The sequence below is a fragment of the Peromyscus californicus genome, unplaced genomic scaffold (genome assembly GCF_007827085.1).
Source record: "Peromyscus californicus insignis strain IS unplaced genomic scaffold, ASM782708v3 Scaffold_7__1_contigs__length_154581171, whole genome shotgun sequence".
NCBI lineage: Eukaryota > Metazoa > Chordata > Mammalia > Rodentia > Cricetidae > Peromyscus > Peromyscus californicus.
The window spans coordinates 132,656,525-132,677,447 of record NW_026294595.1 but is presented as its reverse complement, the minus strand read 5'-3'; the positions used below and the strand labels follow the sequence as shown (position 1 = coordinate 132,677,447).

Here is a 20,923-nt window from a genome sequence, read left to right as displayed (position 1 = left end):
TTGGGTGGAGGAAGAACCCTTGCCAGCCCACAGGGTTTTAGAGTTCAGGGTAGGGAGAGGGCAGCTCCTGGGGATGTCCCCCTTCCTCTGGCTCCACCTCACCCTGGCCTGGGGGTTGGAGTGGGTCCCCGCCAAGCAGTACGATGAATGACTAAGGTGACCCACATAGCAGGGCGTGGAGGAGGCAGGAAGTTGGGCTCGGGTGGGGACAGCTATTGGGGGGGGGTTTCGAGGATGGATGGGAAAGGGCTGGTTCTGCCTGGAAATGGGTGCCCCCAGGCTGTATCTAAGACCACAGGATAATGCCAGCATGCGTATGGCTTCATGTCCCCAGTGCATTCAACTTTCTCAGAAATCAGAGCCATGATCCTAATCCCACATATGCTAACCACACTCCATGTGGCAACCCTGAATTTTACTTTCTCTTTTACTTTCCTGCTTCACTCTGCACAGAGCTCAGTAATGTAAAGCTGATCCCCCCCGCCCCAGCCCCTGCCCCAGCTCTGGAGCCAGAGAGCAGTGTGCCCAGGGTGCCCATCACACTCACCTTCCACCCTGCAATACAGAGGTGCTGGGTACTACACAGGTCTCTCTGGTGGTCTGCCCTTGCCTCAATGTAGCCCTAGGACCCTTTCTCCAGCAGGTTCAGCAGGGACAGGAGTTTGCCATTCTTTTAGACACCATGAAGATATTTTAATTTCTTTAAAGCAGGGCTGGGGGGGGGGGGTGCTGGGGTTGCACCTCAGTCGGTAAGGTATTAGCCTAACATACATAAAGCCCTAGGTTTAATACTTAACACCACAAAAACTAGGCAAGGTAACACACACTTGTGATCCCTGCACTCAAGAGATAGAGACAGGAGGATCAGAAATACATGGTCACCTTTAGCTACAGAGGGAGTTTGAAGTCAGCCTGGGATCCATGAGACCCTGCCTTTAAAAATGGGTGCTGTTGTTTTGTTTTGTTTTGTTGTTTTGGAGACAGAGTTTCTCTGTGTAGTTTTGGTGCCTGTCCTGGATCTCGCTCTGTAGCCAGGCTGTCCTCGAACTCACAGAGATCTCCTGTCTCTGCCTCCTGAGTACTGGGATTAAATGTGTGCACCACCGCCGGCCGGCTGTTGTTTGAAGTGAACTGTTTCATTGTGTGATATTAAGACATCAAGCATAATTGAATTTTCTTTGTGATGAAGAGGAGGAATTCATAGAAAATAGTCACCCAGGCTGGAGGCCCTGGGTTTCTCCTCCCAGCCTCAGTTTCCCTGTCTATGAAGCAGACATCATAAAGCCAGCCTGACCACTAATTCTCAGGCGCGTTGGCCCTGTTTCCTCTTCGATAGTCACAGGGAACCCTGTAACCCACACCTTCTCTGGGCCAAAGCTTTGACATGTGTCCTTGGCTTATGCAGGCATCTTCCAGCCTCCTCAGGCATGTCTCAAGGAGTATCCCTGACCCCAAAGCTGGCCAAGCTCTGCCTCCCTGAGACTGTGGTGGCTCTCTCTTGGTGTCTTTCGGGCTCTGGTATCTTCTCCCCAGGGAGTCCTGCACCTTCCTAGGCTGGCTTAGGGTTCAGTTCCCAGCACCCCACGTCTGCCACACCTTTCACTTTTAGGCAACACCAAGAGGTCCTGAGATGGACTCAGAGGCCCAGGTCACATTGAAGACGAGCATCAGACCAGGGCAATTGTGGCGCACATCTGTAATCCCAGCACTCGGGAGGCAGAGGCAGGTGGATGTGAGTTCAAGGCCAGCCTGGTCTACAGAGAGAGTTCCAGGACAGCCACAGCTACACAGAGAAACCCTGTCTAGAAAAACCAAACAACAACAACAAAAAGAGCATCAGGATCAAGGACTTCTTAGTCCAGCCTCCCCATCACTTATTTGGATGTTAACTTCCTCAACTTAGAAGCATTTCTCAGCCTGTTTTCCCTCCCGTCTTTAACATAGGGAGAATAAATGGAATCACGTGTGTTCTGCTTTCATTGTGGCTCTGGGCATGCTGGGGAGTGGATGTATGGCAGGCAGCCTTGTCTCTAAATGGTTAGTTTCTCTAACTGAGAGAGGCATGGACTAGGAAGCTCCTAGCTGCCTTGCTGCAGGGCTCCTGACTTGCCAGCTCAAGCTGAGAGCCCTTGTTTCTGTCCACAGCGGATGATGTGTACCTAGACTCAGAGGAGGAGCGACGGGAATACGTCCTCACCCAGCAGGGCTTCATCTACCAGGGCTCCGCCAAGTTCATCAAGAGTGTGCCTTGGAACTTTGGACAGGTAGGACAGTGGCTGCCCCTCACAGCGACCACAGGCCAGCCTGTGTCTGGGGAGCCTGAGATTTCAAGATGGGAGGGGATTACAGAGTCACCCATTCAATCCTGTTGGAAATGCAGGGTGCCCATGTAGCTGCAGGCCCAGAGAGGTCTAAGGCTTGCCTAAGGTCACACAGCAGAGTCAGCACTCCTGGGCTCAGGATGAGGAAAGGATGAGGAGAGTCTCTGGAGCAGTGAAGCCAGCTGGGGTTCTCAGAAGAGGGGGCAGTGAAGGCCCCTTGACACAGGATGACACTCGTCAGATATTCAGTGTGTGCTTCCTGTGTCAGGAAGTGGGTGAGGACCTTGTCGGGACAATAATTCCTAGTGAGAGTCTCTCAGAGATACCTAAAAGCGCAAGTGGCCAAGCCACACCCCTAGCTTTTGATAGGCAGATCTGGGTAGGGCTGGAGTGTATCTTCTCAAGGCATTCCCAGGGGTGCTGATGTTGCTGTCCAGAGGACATGTGTTTGTGTCAGTCACTGCTCAGTAACAAACAAGCCTACCGCACAAGGGGCTGAAAGTAATAACCATTATCAGGTCACTGTTCCTTACAAATCGAGACCAGTCACGGCAAGGCTGTGGAGGCTGGACTCAGACAACTGGGTACTATCTGTCCTGTTGTTTCCGGTTCCCAGCCAGGGCTGGTTCTGCAAACCCCAGGTCTCATTTCCTTTGTTACCCAGCCTCCCAGAAAACCCCTTGATTCTGTCAAGAAAACTTAGAAAGCAGAACCGTGGCACCCGGCCGCTGGTGCATTGAGGGTCTCCTAGGGTGGAGCTCATCTTGCAGCCTCTGGATCAGAGTCTGATGTTCAGACCCTCCTTGGGTGGAGGGAGGGAAGCCCTCCCATATGCCTCAGGGTCACGCTGACCACAGCTTCCTCCCGATGGATCATAGCAACAAAGATCCCTACCCAGCACAGGCAGCCTGGCTGTGGGAGTAAGCCGCGTCTCCATGACACATAAACCTCACCCACAAATCAGTCTCGGCTCCCAGGGCTTTGCATTCTCTTCTGAGGAACAGGGTCACGTCCCTGCTCTTCAAGGTTCTTCTTTGCAGAAACTTAACAGGGAGGAAGCCTCATTGTCCATGGTGGTCTGGGAGGGCTTCTAGAAGTAGGAAGCGTTTGAGCAGGGATTTGAAGAGCAAGTAAGAGTTTGCCATACAAGAGGCTAGCTCCACGGGGGGAACTCAGAGGTGGGGAAACTTAGGTCCTGTCTGAGAAGGACACTGTGGGTAAAGGAACCCATAAGAGGTGAGATGAAGAAAGTCCTGGTTGTCAATCTCTCTGAGCATCAGGCTGATGGCAGCAGGAGCCACAGCAGTGTTCTGTATCATGGACCAAGACTTGATCCAGAACAGCACAAGATGAAGGAGCAAAGGCAGGAAGGAGAATCCTTGAGGTGCCAGTTGGGCATACCCTGACACCTCTTCACACCCATGTCCCCCAGATGTCACACTGTTCCCTCCTTGGTCTTCAATAGTTGGCATCCTGGGGATGCCTAGAACCAGTTGGACTCCCATCTACTAGTGAGATGAGGGTGGCTTCCGCAGCTGTGGGGGTGTAGGATAGCTTCCTGGAGAGGCTGGCATCCCAGCTTCCTGTTCAATTGTTTGCTTGGGCACAGTTTGAAGATGGGATCCTGGACACCTGCCTGACGCTCTTGGATGTGAACCCCAAGTTCCTGAAGGACCGTGCCCGGGACTGCTCACGCCGCAGCAGTCCCATCTATGTGGGCCGAGTGGTGAGCGGCATGGTGAGTGTGGGGGGGCCCTCCGTGTTGGTGAAGATGAGGACTTGGGGCAGAGAGAAGTCTCAGCAAAAGGAATTTAGAAAACTTTACACAAACAAGGTTCCCAATGCAATTCATTCAGCCATTCACCCAGCAAATATTGACCAACAGCCACTAATGTCCTGGGCACTAGGGTAGAGCTGGGTCTAAACTGTGTGTGGTCCCAAATCCCATAATACTCTATTCTCCTGGGTGGGTGAGAGGAAACAGACACTAATAGAAACATGAGGAATGAGTACACAGGCATACATCAAGATGTACGTGCTGGGGGGACAGGGTGTGCGAGCGGCTGAGCACAGGGTCCCACCACAAGGAGGGGCTGAGGGGCCTCCCTCAGGTGTGGTCCCCAGAGCTGACTAGGAGGAAAAGATACAGAGCCTGTGATGACAGCCTGTGGAGAGGCTGGAGTAGAGTGAGCAGGGGGAGTGGGTAGGTTCAGAAAGAGCTGGGTAGACAGGGCCAGAGCACCCAAGGCCTTATGGGTTGGGTTCTAGTCTGCAAACAGTGGTTGTCTGAGAGACATGTGGGGTCAGTGTGGGTGTTTGGGAAACTCAAATCACAACATGCCACTTGCGAGTGACCCTGGATTCACAGGGCGGGTTCAGGCTCTGAATCAAACTCCTGGCCAAGGCTTTGCTAGGCCTTGCTCTCTGTCTCCTGAGCCCTTGGCTGCACCCCCAGTTCCCCCATCATCCCGTCTGTTGCCCCGTGGCCACACTGCGTCTGCAATCCTCCATCCTAGGGTGGCCGGATTTTGATCCCTTGCTGTGTTCCTGCTCCTCCCGACCTACCCTCCACCTGGGCCCAGGCTTTGCCTCCCATGATGCTCTGTTGATTGCAGGTCAACTGCAATGATGACCAGGGTGTACTTCTGGGCCGATGGGACAACAATTACGGGGATGGTGTCAGCCCCATGGCCTGGATTGGCAGCGTGGACATCCTGCGGCGCTGGAAGGAGCATGGCTGCCAGCAAGTGAAGTACGGGCAGTGCTGGGTGTTTGCCGCCGTGGCCTGCACGGGTAAGCTGCGGCTGGGTAGCCCGGGACCAGTCTCAGTCTCCAGGAGCCCGTGGGGACTCAGGGAGACCTGATTTCAGTACTGTTTCTGCTGTTAAGATACCGTGTGGAGGGCTGAGTTACCATACCGTGAGATGGCTCAGCCGTGAAAGGCTAGTCTCACAACCCAAAATATAAGAAGACACTGTGTTGCCTGGAGAATATGGCATCTCTCCATCTCTTTCCTGTCTCTCCTCTTCCCATGGATTCCATCCCCTGACCCTTTTCTCTAGGGCCCAAGACACCTTCCCTCCAAGGGCCCTCCTGAAGTCTCCTGGAGACCCCATACCCCAACCTCCCACCTAGATGCCTTTGTCTCTGGCTGTGGCCACCTTCCAGGCTGGTATGTTAAGAGACATGGAAACCCTCAGTTAAGTCCACGGCTCAGAGGCCCAGGGAGCAATGCTTAGCCTAACTTTCCAGTCTCTAGATGGACTTGGGCCAGAGAATCAGTGTCCCCAAGCCTCAGTTTCCCCACCTGAGAAATAGAGGCAGCAGTGATAAACTGATCACAGGGAGTCCCAAGACCTGGGACAGTGCCACTCAGCATAGTCTCAAGCCAAGAATGGCTTGGGTTGGGGTCCCAGGCCATCAAGGATCCCAGGTCATCTTGGTGGCTCCCTGGGCATCAAGAGTCCCAGGTCATCTTGGTGGCTCCCTGGGCATCAAGAGTCCCAGGTCGCCGGGCGGTGGTGGCGCACGCCTTTAATCCCAGCACTCGGGAGGCAGAGCCAGGCGGATCTCTGTGAGTTCGAGGCCAGCCTGGTCTCCAAAGCGAGTTCCAGGAAAGGCGCAAAGCTACACAGAGAAACCCTGTCTCGAAAAAAACCAAAAAAAAAAAAAAAAAAAAAAAAAAAAAAAGAGTCCCAGGTCATCTTGGTGCCTCCCTGGGCATCAAGAGTCCCAGGTCATCTTGGTGGCTCCCTGGGCATCAAGAGTCCCAGGTCATTTTGGTGCCTCCCTGGGCATTTTATCAGTGCCCGACCCTCAGCAGCACCAACCACACTGACATTTGTCTTGGAGGACATGTGACACACTGGCTGTCCCATTGTACCTCCCGGTGCTGCTCTGGGCATGAGGCAGAGACTGTCACACCCACGCCTTCTCTGAATCACCACATCCTAGCAAGCTGCTATTATAAGCTCCTCTTCCCCACTGGGAACTGGAAGCTCAGAGAGGAAGTGACTTGCCCAAGGTCACACAGTTGGCTCAGGGCACAGTCTAGCCCTGAACCAGGTATGTGTGGCTCTGGGGAAGTCCCAAGTCCTTAGACTGTGGTGATGAGATCCCTCAGGACACTGTCCTGAGGACAGGAAGGGTGCTGACTCCATGACAGCAAGCAGGTGACCCAGAGGCACACTGCATATGGAACAAGGCCTAGGGGTCACATCAGCTTCAGCTGAGGCTGCAGGAATCAGGCAAGAGGTAGGTAGCAGGTCACTGCCGTTCCCTCCCCCTCCAAACACCTCTGTGTCTCCTGGCCAGAAGCCAGGGCCATCTGGGAAGCTCTTTCTCAGGCCAATGTAGGGCAAAGTGCACAGGCCACTCTCCCCCTCCCCCTTCAAAGATTCAAAGTCAATCAAAACGAAAAGTAAAACACAAGTCTCATGGCTGGCACTCACTGTGAGCTTTCGTCTGGCTTTATCTTTTAGACATTTATGTTCCCACCCCGGGAATCTTTCCCTTTTATAGTAAGGGCTGAGTGTGTCTCGGGGTTACCCTGCTTGCCTAGTGGGCCAAGGCCCTCGCAAAGACACAAAAGAGTTGGGGCTGTAGCTCAGTTGGTAGAATGCTTACCCAGCATATACGAGGCCCTGGTTCGAAACCCACCACCACATAAATGGGTGCTAATAGTGAATGCCTGCAATCTCAGAACACAGGAGATGGAGGCAGGAGGATAAAGAATAGAAATTCAAAGTTCAATAGTTCAAGGTCATCCTTGACTACATAGCTAGGCCAACCCAGGTTACAGGAGACACTGTCTCCTGTGTAAAAAAAAAAAAAAAAAAAAGTGGGGAGGGGCATTCATGATTCTTGCCCTCCCCTTTGTATAGAGCCTGCAGAGATGAGCTTAGCCTACCCACAGCACTTAGCACCTTGCTCCACCCCCTGCTGTTCCTAGCCAGTTCTGACCTCCCTCATCATCTGCCCTTTGCTCCCAGGGCTTCCAGGCTAGAGGGGTACCAGAGGTCAGTGTGGCTGGAGTGAAGTGTGCAAGGAGATGTTCAGGGCCACAGCAGGGATCTGGCTTTGATGTCCAGTGCTGTGGGGAGCCACTGAAGATTTTACTTGTGTTTTAGAGCGATGAGAGAGGAACATAGTGGGCATGGGGTGGCCAGCCAGGTGGGCATCACTGCAGAATCTCACGGCCTGGTCAGTGGGCCCATCGTCCCCTGGGGTGCGGATGGGCCTGTGGAGGCCTGGGCGGGGCAGCTTTGCCCAGGGCCTGAACAGCAATGTGGACCCTTCTTCATCTCCCCAACGCCCAACCTCCAGTGCTGCGGTGCCTTGGCATCCCTACCAGAGTGGTGACCAACTACAACTCAGCCCACGACCAGAACAGCAACCTGCTCATCGAGTACTTCCGTAATGAGTTCGGGGAGCTGGAGAGCAGCAAGAGCGAGATGATCTGGTGAGGGGCCTGTGGTGAGGCCGGAAGGGAACCCCACAAAGCTTCCTGGGATAGGCCGTAGTTGAACTGGACTTCAATTGCTGAGCAGGAATGGGCAAGGGAACTGGGCTGGAGAAAACTGGGTGGAGGCTGAGAGGCAGGAAGCCCACCACAGGCAGCCCTGGAAAGGATGGCAGGAAGGACTGGGGGGTGGGAATGTAAGTTGGGATCCTGGCTGGCTTCCAGGACTACTCTCAGCTTTAGAATGGGGGAGGACTGAGCCATCCCCATAGACCAGAGCTAGATCAGGGAGCTGGGGCTGGGGTGCTCAGGGGGTGGAGAGGGGCCTGGACCAGGCAGGGATGAAGGGAAGGAAAGGAGCTAGAGTCAAGGAAGGAGAGGTTAGCCAGTGAGACCTGGAGGTGCTGAGAGGGCTCCAGAGACTACGGAAGATCAGAGGACAAGGAGTCCCCACTAAGGAGCTTGCTATTGAGACAGATCCAGGGGAGCCTAGAGAGGGGGGTTCAGGGCTTCTGGTCTCCCATAGGCCATGGTGAGGGTCTGTAGGAAGTGACAGGAACGCTGTCTTCTGCCTCTGTCCCCAACTAGGAACTTCCACTGCTGGGTAGAGTCCTGGATGACTAGACCGGACCTCGAACCAGGCTATGAGGGGTGGCAGGCCATTGACCCCACACCGCAGGAGAAGAGCGAAGGTGAGGAGGGACACAGCATTCCCTAGGGGAGCTGGGATGGGGGAGCAGCGGTGTGGTGGGGCTGAGAGACCAACCCGAGGCCAGCAGTGGCGTGGCAGTACTCTCCTGGGTTCGTAGTGTGCCTCTTTACCATTTAGAAATAAGGAGCACTCCTTGTCCAGGAGGAAAGTGGGAACAAGCACAAAGGAAAGGAAACATCTTCACCCTCTCCTGAAATAGCATCGTCAATTGCTTCCAGCAATTCCAGATGTGATACCTGTACGTGTGAGAGAGACAGCCAACACCAAGGCAAGGTCTTGACAAAGCACATGGACATCCCCTCAGAATATTTTTTAAATACACAGAATCCAAGGGATACAAAAAGCCTCAAAGTTCTAGAAAGTTCTAGGAAAAAACCCTTTGTGGCATAGTAACATGGAGCAAGTTCCAGTGCCGGGGCCGGTGTGTGACAGCTCCTGCTATCTGGGACAGCTGCAAGGTGATGAGGAATGTCTCTGGTTCTTATTGGTGGCAGTTGTAAGTGCCCCTGTGCTCTGTCACTTGATTTTGTCATTGAAGGACAAGCTGCCAAAGCTCAGTAACTTAAAGATGTCGTTTTTCTGCTTCTAAAGTCACTGGACCCTTAGGTTCTGCTGGAAGCTGGGCAAGGGCTATAGAGCTGGTGCCAGCGTTAGGCTGCTTCTTTGTAGCCTTGTCCGTATCCCAGGGTGACATTCCTGTGATTTCAGTTTTCATTTGCTGTGACAATGTCCCATCTCAGGACATGCCAGAATATCCCCACCCGTCTCCAGCCCCTAACACTGTAGGTGTGGACAGTGTCGGGCAATTTTTCCTTTGTAAACCCAGATCTCACGTTCAGCATTGCTGAGGCCAAGCTCTTGCGGGTGTTGATTTCCACTCAACGTGCCCAGGTGGTGGGAGCGAGGCCTGGCCTCCTGATGTTCTTAAGATGCCCTGGGGTACATTTCTGTTTGACTTATCAAAGACTGTGGAGCTTTATACAGAGAACTTGACCTCTGTGGTGCATGGATCATCATTAGGCGGGTGCAGATAAAACTCCAGAGCAAAACGCAGCTTGGGCCGGGCGGTGGTGGCGCTCGCCTTTAATCCCAGCACTCGGGAGGCAGAGCCAGGCGGATCTCTGTGAGTTCGAGGCCAGCCTGGACTACCAAGTGAGTTCCAGGAAAGGCGCAAAGCTACACAGAGAAACCCTGTCTCGAAAAACCAAAAAAAAAAAAAAAAAAACCAAAAAAAAAAAACGCAGCTTGGAGAAGTGGCTGACTCGCCCAAAGTCACACAGCTAACAGATTGGATGCCAGCATCTAGTTCTGGAGTCTGCATCCTGAATCCTTATCCCAGGTGCCTTCTGGGAATGACTTCCCTGGTCAAAGAGTTCTCTGATCCCTAGAGCTTCTGCTCCACATGGGACAGTCATAGAGAGATCTGGTGTCACCTTCTGTGTAGCTCTGCCCATCGCTCCCTCTTATCCCAAACAGGGACATACTGCTGTGGCCCAGTCTCAGTGCGGGCCATCAAGGAGGGTGACCTGAGCACCAAGTACGATGCACCCTTTGTGTTCGCCGAGGTCAACGCTGACGTGGTGGACTGGATCCGTCAGGAAGATGGGTCTTTGCACAAATCCATCAACCACTCCTTGATCGTGGGGCAGAAGATCAGCACTAAGAGCGTGGGCCGTGACGAGCGGGAGGACATCACCCACACCTACAAGTACCCAGAAGGTAGAAGCCCACATCCTCAGGGCCTTTAACCTAGTCTTGCCGATAAGCAGCTGGTTTTACTAGCCTGTCAGCCTTGTGTGTACATGTGTGTTACATTTTTGGCAACCTATGTATGTCAGTGTCCCGTGTGTCATAGTCTGTCTTAAGAAACGCCTCAAGAACAGGTGTAGACATTCAAGTATAGTATTAAAGGGTGATTTGTTTAGAAAAATCATTCAACAAAAAAAATCATTCAACCAAAAGATTTCGTCTGAGCTGGACATAGAGTTACATGCCTGTAATCTCAACTGCTTGGGAAGCTAAGACAGGAGAATCATGAGTTCAAGACTAACATGGTGAGGTCCTTTATCTTTTTTTTTTATAAATGATTTTTTATTTTTATTTCATATGCATTGGTGTTTTGCCTACATGTATGTCTTTATGAGACTCCCGGCTCCCCTGGAACTGGAGTTACGGAGAGTTGTGAACTGCCATGTGGGTGCTGGGAATTGAACCCAGGTCCCCTTGAAGAATAGTCAGTGCTCTTAACCACTGAGCCATCTCTCCAACCCTGAGGTCCTTTATCTTTAAAAAAAAAAAAAAAAGAATTTGGTATGGAGAAAGAAAGAGAGATAGAATGTGGTATATGCATGCATCCATGTGGATATATGTATATGCACATGTACATATGTGTATGCATTTGGAGGCCAGAGATGATGTTAGTCTCCTCCTCTATTGCTCTCCATTTTTAAAAAATATGTATTTTATTTTTTATTCATGTGAATTTTGTGTGTGTGTGTCCCCAGGGAGTCTAGAAGAGAGTGCTGAAGCCCTCTACATCTGGAGTTATAGACAGTTGTAGGTTCACTGATGTGGGTGCTGGGAACTGAACTAAGGTCCCCTGGCAGAACAGGAAGTGCTCTTAACCTCTGAGCATCTCTCCAGCCTCACCTTATTATTTGAGTCAGTCTCTCACTGAACCCAGAGCTCACTAGTTGGCTAAACTGGCTGGCTAGCGAACGATGGGGAGCCTCCTCTCTCTAGCTCCCCAGCACTGGGGTTACTGACATATGCTACCATGCCTGGCTCTTACACGGTGCTAGGGATCTGAAGTGGCTCCACAGCAGGCACGGACTGACCCATGCCCCCATCCTTGTCCCCCTGGCTTGTAAGCCTCACCTTTTCATTGACTTGACTCTCAATGAAACTGGAGCGCACAGCTGCTGAGTAGGAGAGCCACGGATCTCAGGAGGAAAACTGATAATGTCCGTGTTGTGTGTTATGTTGTTAATGGGGTGTGTCAGGGCAGGGTCTTTGGCTGTGCACAGACCCCTGCTCCACACTTCTGTTCACAACTGAACCCCTTCCTATACACCCCTCAGGATCCAGCCTTAACAACACCTCCCCCAGAACGCTTTGCCTACCTCTCCTTCCTCGGTTGTTTTCCATTTATGTGTTTACCCCCACCCCAGCAGCTCAAGAGTCAAGGTTCCATTTTTTTTTTAAATCTCTGTGCCACATTCAGATGGCTGGTGTACATGGAGCAGGGATACAATGATGTGTTTGTACGGGGACCACTCCGCCTGACCGCCCTTCCGTCCTCTTCCTAATGTTGAAGTCTCCAGTGGAAACAACCATTTCTTCCTCTGCATCCCACCCACCTCTCTCCCATGTGCCCTTCCTTTTTCTTCCCAGTGTTATTAGGTGCAAATCTGTTTTTCATTTTTAAAAGATTTATTTATATGGATGGTTGTCTGCATGTATGTATGTGCACCATATGCATGTCTGGTGCCCATGGAGGCCAGAAGAGGGGGTCAGATTCCACGAAACTGGAGTTACCAACGGTTTGAGCCACCGTGTGGGTGCTGGCACTTTGCAAGTTCTGGGAACCAAACCATGGTTCTTTGTAAGAGTAGCAGGTACTCTTGGTCGCTGAGCTATCCCGTCAGCCCCACATCTGCTTTTCTGTCAGCCCATCAGCCCTGAACTTTTTGAAGGCCAGAGAAAGCATCTTTTCTTGTCTTCTCCTTTCCAGTTAGAGCATGTCCAGATAGTACTAATCCTCAGACAGCCTTAGACTCAGTGGGGGCCAGGCCAAGGCAAGGATTGCAGTATTTCAGACACCTCTGTAAGTGTCATGGAGGCTGGCACACAGTGAGACTTGGGAAACCTCTATCATACTGAGTGGAATGGTGGATGTGCCTAGTCAGCCTTGCAAAACTTTTCCCTTACTGATTCTCCATTGGTGAGAGAAAGATGCTGCCTGTGGGTGGGATTGAACCTGTTACCATCTGGTTTCCAGGAATGCTCCTCATGGCCTCTCTGGACTGCAAGCTCTCCTGGCATGGACACACTGTAACACTGGTCTGTGTATAGCCAAAGACCCTGCCCTGACACACCCCCTTAACAACATAACACACAACCCGGACATTATCAGTTTTCCTCCTGAGTCCATGGCTCTCCTACTCAGCATCTGTGCTCTCTAGTTTTACTGAGCGTCAAATCAATGAAAAAGCGAGGCTTACAAGCCAGGGACACAAGGATGGGGCTGCTCGGAGTCACCAGGACTCTGAGAAGCCAGCTTGCCCCATCCCAGCCCTCTCCCATGGATCCTTGTCGCAGGTAAGATCAGAGTCCTCTTCCCTATTGTACAGGGTCGCCTGAGGAGAGGGAAGCCTTCACCAGGGCCAACCACCTGAACAAACTGGCCGAGAAGGAGGAGACGGGGGTGGCCATGCGGATCCGCGTGGGCGAGAGCATGAGCATGGGCAGTGACTTTGACGTGTTCGCCCACATCGGCAATGACACCTCTGAGAGCCGCGATTGTCGCCTCCTGCTCTGCGCCCGCACTGTCAGCTACAACGGTGTGCTGGGGCCCGAGTGTGGCGCTGAGAACCTCAGCCTGACCCTGGATCCCTTCTCTGGTAAGGCTGTGCCTGCCCAGAGCATCCAGTACTTCACCCGCGCATCTCACCTCCCAGACCCTTGCCTGGCATCACCAGGGCCAAGCCCCATGCTTGGTACCATGGTGTTTGTGTGTGTGTGTGTGCGTGTGTGTGTGTGTGTGTGTGTGTGTGTGTGTAGGCCAGAAGACACCATAGGTATCATCCCTCAGGTACCATCCACCTTTTTTTTTTTTGTATGACAGGCTCTCTCACTGGCCAACTAGTCCCAGAGATCTGCTTGTCCCCTCCTCCCACCATTTCGATCACAAGCCTGTTTTGTGTTTTTTGTTTTTTTGGGTTTTTTTTTTGTTTTCCACTTGTGTTCATTCCAGGGATGGAACTCAGGTTCTCATGCTCACAAGGCAAGCACTTTATTGACTGAGTGGTCTCCCCAGCCTCCCACCATGCTTAATTCTTATAGCTCAAAGAGAAGTGGGAGCCGGCATGATGAAACACACCTGTAATTCCCCTTCTCTGGAGGCTGAGGCAGGAAGATTGAGAGTCTGAGGCCAGCCTGGGCTACATAGTGAGACCTTGCCTCAAAAAAAAAAAAGTATGTGTATGGGGGTTGGTGTAGATTCCTACATTGCACCCATTTTCTAGATGAGGAGACAGAGGCACAGAGTAGTCAAGTCAGGGATTTGAGCCTGTCTTGTTTCATGGCATCTTCCCACGACCCTGCTGGCCTTCCCAGATCCTGTGCTCCTCTGTCACAGCTAAGTCCCTTCCTGGTGTTCTCCTAAAATTGTTCTGGGCCCTGAGGTCACACATGGAACTAGCACAGTGCCAGGACACAGTCCAGCTCCACAGTCCAGCCATCACGGGCCAGTGTGGATTTCATGTACCGTTGTACTGTCAGCACTAATAATGGAGAACCACCGTGACCTGCCTAGAGAAGGGGCGGCCCAAGCTGTTACTCTCCCTGCTCCCACTCCTGCTTGCAGACAGAGTACTCCGGGCCCTTCACCCAGCACTGTCATAGCCCAGCTCTCCTGGGCACACAGGCCTGTGTCTGGGGCCAGCTCTTGACTCTTCTCTCCCGGGCCTGGAAAATCCCCTTAGCCCCAGGCTGGGGTCCCAGTACTGAACTGTTGAAAGATGCAATCTGAAGCCAGCTGGACTCACGTGGCATTTGCCTCTGCCGCCTTCACAGTGGCACAAGGCACAGACTGGCAAGGTGACCATGCCCACACACTCACCTGATGGACAACTTTGGGGACTCAGAGCTGATGTGGAGTCACTGTGGCCAGGACCTGGTGCCATGCTTCTGCTTCAGTGTGAGACCCAGCTTAGCACTGTTGTGACACGAGGCAGTATCTGCACAGGGTCTCTCTGCCACCTTGATGGCATGGGAAGAACACACGTGACCCCACTAGGTTTGGATCCCAGGAGTGAGGGGCAGGGGGACTTGTCACCATGGCTACGTGAGGTAGCCTGGATACCCATATTCTAGTTGACACCACCTGCTGCTGTTGCCCTGGACATTTCTCTTTCCCTTTCAGGCCACAGGCCCCCATTTGGACAAAGGCCAGTCCATCTTTGAAGGCCCTCCAGCCGATACCACTCACTTGAGCCTTTTATGAGCTCCCCTAGGGAGGCAGTGATGAACCTAGGCCAAGGCCTGAATTCCAGGCACCTGACTCCCAGCTGTGGAGTCACCTCTGCCCCACAGATAGCATCAGATCGTCTGCATCGTGCTGCAGGGGCTCCAGCCAGGCCCGCAGTTCAGCCGAGGGTGTCCTGCCTGCCAGGAATCCATGAGGGACAGCACAGGGAACAGGGAGAACAGGGCAGGGGCTCTGTGTGCTGGGCTCTGGCTGGAAGGCACAGCTAGTCCAACACAGCCTGTTGGGGCCTCCAAATCCAGGGAGCACCTGAGGCCGACTGTTCTGCCTCTTTGGCAGCGTTGCTGACACTTACTGCTCTTTGATGATACGATCTGGGGACTTCCATGTGCTAATGGACAGGAAGCCAGGCCCACGACAGCTGAATGGAGTCCAGTTGTCCGAGCCTGGCTGCAACCCAACTGCTCTCCCCTTCCTTCACCCTGCTCTCTCTCTCTCTCTCCTCCCTCAGCCACCCGTAGGTCAGGAAAGCAGTCAGGGTTCAGTGACCATCCCCAGGGGACCTTCTTGAACAGGGCATAATGTCCAAGGGAGGACTGAGGCTGACCACATTCAGTTTCTCCTCCCAGCCAGCATTTGGCCCAAGGACAAGGTCTGGTTACTGATCTGTGAACATTGGCTCTCCAGGACCTGCCCTGGCCTGGCTGGCCATCAACAGTTACGGCCACATCCTCCTAGTGTCCAGTGTTTCCTCTTTCTGTTTTGCCCCCAGGGTGGGGCTGTTCATTCCAGGGTTTTGTCCTCATGGGCACAGGGTTTTGCTCCTCATCATGTCATCAGGCTGGAGTAGGTCCCTTTGGGGATAATGCAGCGGGGGAAGGCCACCCGCTGGCTGCCTAGCGTTCTAAAGCCTGGGCCACCTGCTGCTTGGGCCAACAATGAGCAGGCCACTGCCCCTCAGCCTTGTCAATCCTCCAGCTGACCTGAGCAGCTGTCCCTGTGGGAGCTGAGCGGTGCTAATTTGCCTTTGGCTCCTCAGCCTTTGCCAGTCGTCCCCTCATTATCCATTAGCCCTGGCCCCTGGGACATGAATGTCCTGCCAGAGTGCAGCAAGCAAGACTTTGTTGGTTTGTATTTATAATTATTGTGCTGTTAGTTTGCTCTAAATAATGATGAAAATCTTCTCTTAGCAAAAGATGGTGGTGGTGATGATGGTGGTTGTGGTGATTCAGTTGGTGGTGGTGGTGGTGGTGGTGATGCAGCTGATGGTGGTGGTGGTGGTGATGGTGGTGGTGGTGATGGTGGTGATGATGGTGGTTATGATGATGGTGGTGGTGGTGATGGTGGTGGTGGTGATGGTGGTGATGATGGTGGTTATGATGATGGTGGTGGTGGTGATGGTGGTGGTGGTGGTGACGATGGTAATGATGGTGATGGTGGTTGTGATGATGGTGGTGATGATGATGATGATGATGGTAATAACAATGATGATACGGTTAAAAATATAAAGCAGGCTATAGAAAAATACCATGCAAACTATGAGGCCCATACTGGTGTGTGAAAATCATTCCAGTCAGGATATGTAAATGCTGGCGTAGCAAGGGGAGGGGACGCCTCTGCTGTCAGAGTGCTAGCTGCTCCCTGCAGGACCAGGATGGTTGGCTGGGTGCCAGGAAGCCCAGAGACGTCCCTGGACTCCTTTCTCCAAACGTTGCTACATCCTACTGACCCCTGCTGTCCTCAGGCCTCCATTTTCTTGTCAGAAAAAAATGAGATCAAGCCCACCCTCAGCCCCTCAGCTGTGAGCCATTGCTCTGCAATCATCTCAGTCAGAGCTCTGCCCTGCATATGCTGACTGACCCAGAAACGGAGGGAACAGACAGGGTGGTCATCTCCCTGGGCTCACACAGCCGGTTGGGGAGCGCTTCCTGGCAGAGGCGTGTTTTCATCTGTAAAATGGGTCAAGGCTGTGGGCCCAGTGGGGAGTGAGGTCACCCTCAGAGGACAGGTGATGCTAGGGATCTGATTCAGATGCCTGGGTGGCATGTTCAGCTGTGTGGTGATGTATGACAATACATTTTACTTGCCCAAGCCTTGGTTTCCTTGCCTGTAAGTACAGCCACGCTTGGGTTGTCAAGAAGGTGAAATGGGAGGCCCTGGGAGAGGCGTGGTGCTTGGTGGTCAGCGGCTGTCCCTCCTCCTCGCAGCAGCCAGCTGCCTCCCTGCCCCATTCAGGAAATCCTTCTTAGCCTCCTAAGCACCCATACTGCCCACACAGTATTAATAGGTCCTAGAAGGTAGAGACTCGCCGGGTCATCAGCTAGAAGGAACAGAGGCAAACTGGGAACGCATCTCAGTGAGAGAGCGCTTGCTTGGTGTGCGTGAGGCTCTGGCTTCTATCCAGGTGTGGTGGTGCATGTCTGTAATCTCTGCAGTTGGTTGGATCCAGCCCTCACAACTCACACGTCACTCCGCCCTCCTCCCTCATCACAGAGAATAGCATCCCCCTGCGCATCCTCTACGAGAAGTACAGTGAGTGCCTGACAGAATCAAACCTCATCAAGGTGCGGGGGCTCCTCGTCGAGCCAGCTTCCAACAGCTACCTGCTGGCTGAGAGAGACCTCTACCTGGAGAATCCTGAAATCAAGATCCGGGTAAGGAGCAGATGAGGCCCCAGAAAAGCCCAAGGCTGGGGAGAAGACAGCCTGTACCCACGCATACATCTACTGCAGCCTGGAGCCTTTCTGTGCCTCAGGATCCCCGTGGAAGGAGAGTGTCATAGAGCTAAGAGACTGCAGGACTCAAGCCTCTGGGAAGGGCTCCTAGAGCCTTGGGGTTGGGAGATTGTCGGGATCTAGGACCCGGGTATCCTTAAAAGACCAGTGTACCCACCTTGGTGATACTGCTGAGGCCAGGGAAGGATGGCAAGCATGGTGGCCCAGGCTTGTGCCTGGGTGGCTCTGAAGATGCTAATTCACGCTTCTGAGCCCCAGTTCATTCCTCTGTGGGACTAGGTCAATGCTGGCACTTGGGGATGCTGTGAGAATTGACTATGGCCACAGGAAGCAGCTAGGGCGTGCCCTTCACATTTGGAGACTTGGTGAAAGCCGACTGTGCCATCACGGCCATCTTCCCCCTCTTCTGAGGTGCCCCTGAGCCCCAGACACAGTTGCTCTAGAGTGCCTTGTAGTCATGGGCCTGGGTCAGCTAAGTGCTGCACCCTTAGCTCACCTGTCCTGAAGAGCTGGCAGCTTTCATAGGGCTCAGAGAGGGTCCCAATCTCCCCAATCTCACACAGTAGAGAAGGGCAGGGTCAGTAAGCTCCAGTCCTGACCTGTCAGCTTCAGACCCCGGGACAAAGGAGACCCTTCATACACCCCCAGGGTCATGGGGAGCCTCAGTAAAGCTCTGTGAGAGAGATCTGGGCCATAGCCATCACCTGCATTTTGCAAACAGGAAACAGGCACCAAGATTTGTTCTGGGCATGTCAGAACTGGGAGCAGCTTCATTTAGCAAACACTGGGACAAATTCTGTAGGCATCCAGCCTGGCTCCCTGCCCTAACCTTCATCTGCTCCCCTTCCAGGTCCTGGGGGAGCCCAAGCAGAACCGCAAACTGGTGGCTGAGGTGTCCCTGAGGAACCCGCTCTCTGAGCCCCTGTATGACTGCATTTTCACTGTGGAGGGGGCCGGCCTGACCAAGGAGCAGAAGTCTGTGGAAGTGTAAGTGCTAGGAACCCAGGTCTCGGGGAGGAGAAGGCTGGAGCCAGGAGACAAGGCCCTTGAACCTAACCCAGCCTGTAGCCCACTCCACTCACTCCTGCTCACCTGCATCCCCCCTTCCAAACCCCAAGTCAGAGTGCTGACAGGCACCCTTTCAACTCTCACAGTGTGCTAACTGCAGGCCATTCCCACACCAACACACACCTGACCTGAGTGAGGCCCATCAGTCACCGTGTGCTGCTTCCACAGAGTCCTCACAGAACTCAGATACATGGGTGTGCCCTCATCCATTCCTATCTACACATGCACGTATAGGAACACAAACAAATCAAGTGCATGCACAAGCCATACGATGCCTTGTCTCTCCTGTACCCACTGTGCATGTCCATGTTACCCCTACCCCACCACCTACTGCCAGCACACATCGGCACATTCACGCACCACATATGGCTGCCCATCCACAAGCAACGTTCTTGCTCACATACTTGGGCACACCCAAACATGTATACTTCCTGTCTCATACTCACCCAGATTTGTGTACACACTCAAATGCGTGTACACACACAGACACACACACCACTCTAGGAGGCCCAACTCTGTAAGCCCTGCAGAGACCACCAGCAGGACCCGCCATTAATACCGGCATTAGTCTTCCTTCGCTGAGGCCCTGGCCTAAGTCTTTGTGTGTCTTCACTGATGCCCCATGACTCCTCGCCCTCTTTTTTTCTTCAGCTCAGACCCTGTGCCAGCAGGAGAAGTGGTCAAGGCACGGATCGACCTGTTCCCGACCGAAGTTGGCCTCCACAAGCTGGTGGTTAACTTCCAGTGTGACAAGCTGAAGTCTGTGAAGGGTTACCGGAACGTCATCATTGGCCCAGCCTAAGGGACCCCTTCACCCAGCTCCCCGTTACCTGCTGCCAACCCTCAACTCATCCTGGTCTTTATCCCGAGATAATGAGCAACTTCACCCCTTCAGGCTGACAGGGCTCCCTGGGGGCTCTTTGGAAGGAACTGTACTTCCGGTCCATCCTGTTCCTCTGGTCCAGTTCCCCATCTGTCCCCTTAGCTGTGAGGAGTGTTCTGTGCCAACACAGTGGGAACCCTGGCCTTGGCAGACCAGGGGAAGAAGAGGGCCGTTGCCAGCACCCTGTATTGTTTGAACTGTCTCTAGAACCTCAGAGCAAGCACAGAGGGATGGTAAACCCACTGGCTCAATGAAGGAACCCAGCTGCCCTGGCCATCAGTCTCCCACCTGCCTCCCCGCTGAAAGGGAATTACTGTGTGCTAGGCACCTCAAGTTCTCACAGGGCCACCAGCCTGTTCAGTGTCCACGAGAAACTGCAGGGTGGAAACTGAGGCTGCCCAGGCTGTGCTGTGCCAGTAGGCTGCCATCACTTGCAGGGCCAGTGGGTGACCTGTGCCATCTGGCTTGGGCTCTAGTACTCCATCTGTGACATCAGCCCTGACCTGAGAGAGTCAGCAAAGCCATATGGGACCAATCTGGAAGGACACAGTTGGGGTGAGGGGGTAAGGAAAGGACAGGGAGGCTAGGGAGCTGGCAGTCAGAGCCTAGGTCTGAGTTCCAAGGAGGGCCACACTTTGCCCTCCTCTCCTGGGCATGATGTTCCTTCACCAGAGCAATGATTGACAAGTCCACCTCCAGAGTCTCTCGGCCCTATGCTTCTGAAGCCTGCCACCCAGGCCCAGGGCACTCTGGAAAGGAGACAGCAACACCAGGCCATCCTGCTTCTCACCTATGCCCGGGTCCCTCAGATGCAGTTCCAGGACTACCCATAAGCTGCCTGCACAGTGCTTAGACTAGACTTCACAGGAGGAACCTTAACTGTCCACGCTGGTCACTTCCCACCAGGGCCATGCCTCCACCAGCCCTTCTTCCTCGGCAAGCACCCCCAGGCACAGCACTTGTCTACAAAAAAAGCGTGGGAGCCTATTGGTCACTATCCCCAACTACCTCTCCATGGCTGGGCCCTCAAGCTGGAAGACTTCAGAAGTGGAGGGGTTCTCTGGGTGATGCGGTCAGAGGCTCTGGGACCCCCTGAAATCCCAGAGAAGAGCTTGGGAAGAATCACAACAATGCCTTTAACACGTTTCACTTTGCACAGAGAATTGCACCATGAGCCGTGTATCTGCCCCCTTCCCACACAGCTCCGCTTCGGTTGGTCTGTACAAGCTTCGGGTTCCAAGCAGGCAGTGGGCATGCTTTTGAAACACATGTGAGCACTGAAATAAAGGTCTATTTTTCACATTCAAACAAGGTCTGCCCTTATCCTTTGGGAGCTTCTGAGGGAGGTGGGTGGAGAGGTTCACTCACACCTGTGCCCACTCCCGGCTTCCTCGCCCAAGCCTTAACCCGGCCTTACACTTTCCTGGCACTCAAGGCTCTACCCACAAACCCCGCCCACTAGCAGAGCCAGGAACTTCCTGTGTCCCCCAGGGTCCTTCCTTCTCATTCACCTCTTAAGTTTTGCATGCTGTTCC

At 53.3% G+C, this 20,923-nt stretch overlaps 1 protein-coding gene across 1 annotated transcript in view; it reads left to right on the top strand.

The window, feature by feature from the left end:
- Window positions 1–20,714, top strand: part of Tgm2 (transglutaminase 2) — a 29,118-nt gene extending 8,404 nt beyond the window's left edge. The window contains exons 4-13 of the mRNA XM_052725333.1: window positions 2,146–2,264; window positions 3,931–4,059; window positions 4,937–5,114; window positions 7,647–7,782; window positions 8,371–8,474; window positions 9,971–10,213; window positions 12,847–13,116; window positions 17,196–17,356; window positions 18,288–18,424; window positions 19,157–20,714. Coding sequence (XP_052581293.1) covers window positions 2,146–2,264; window positions 3,931–4,059; window positions 4,937–5,114; window positions 7,647–7,782; window positions 8,371–8,474; window positions 9,971–10,213; window positions 12,847–13,116; window positions 17,196–17,356; window positions 18,288–18,424; window positions 19,157–19,307 — 1,628 coding nt within the window. The 3' untranslated portion in view covers window positions 19,308–20,714. The remainder of the gene's footprint in view (window positions 1–2,145; window positions 2,265–3,930; window positions 4,060–4,936; window positions 5,115–7,646; window positions 7,783–8,370; window positions 8,475–9,970; window positions 10,214–12,846; window positions 13,117–17,195; window positions 17,357–18,287; window positions 18,425–19,156) is intronic.
- The last annotated feature ends 209 nt before the right edge of the window (window positions 20,715–20,923 follow it).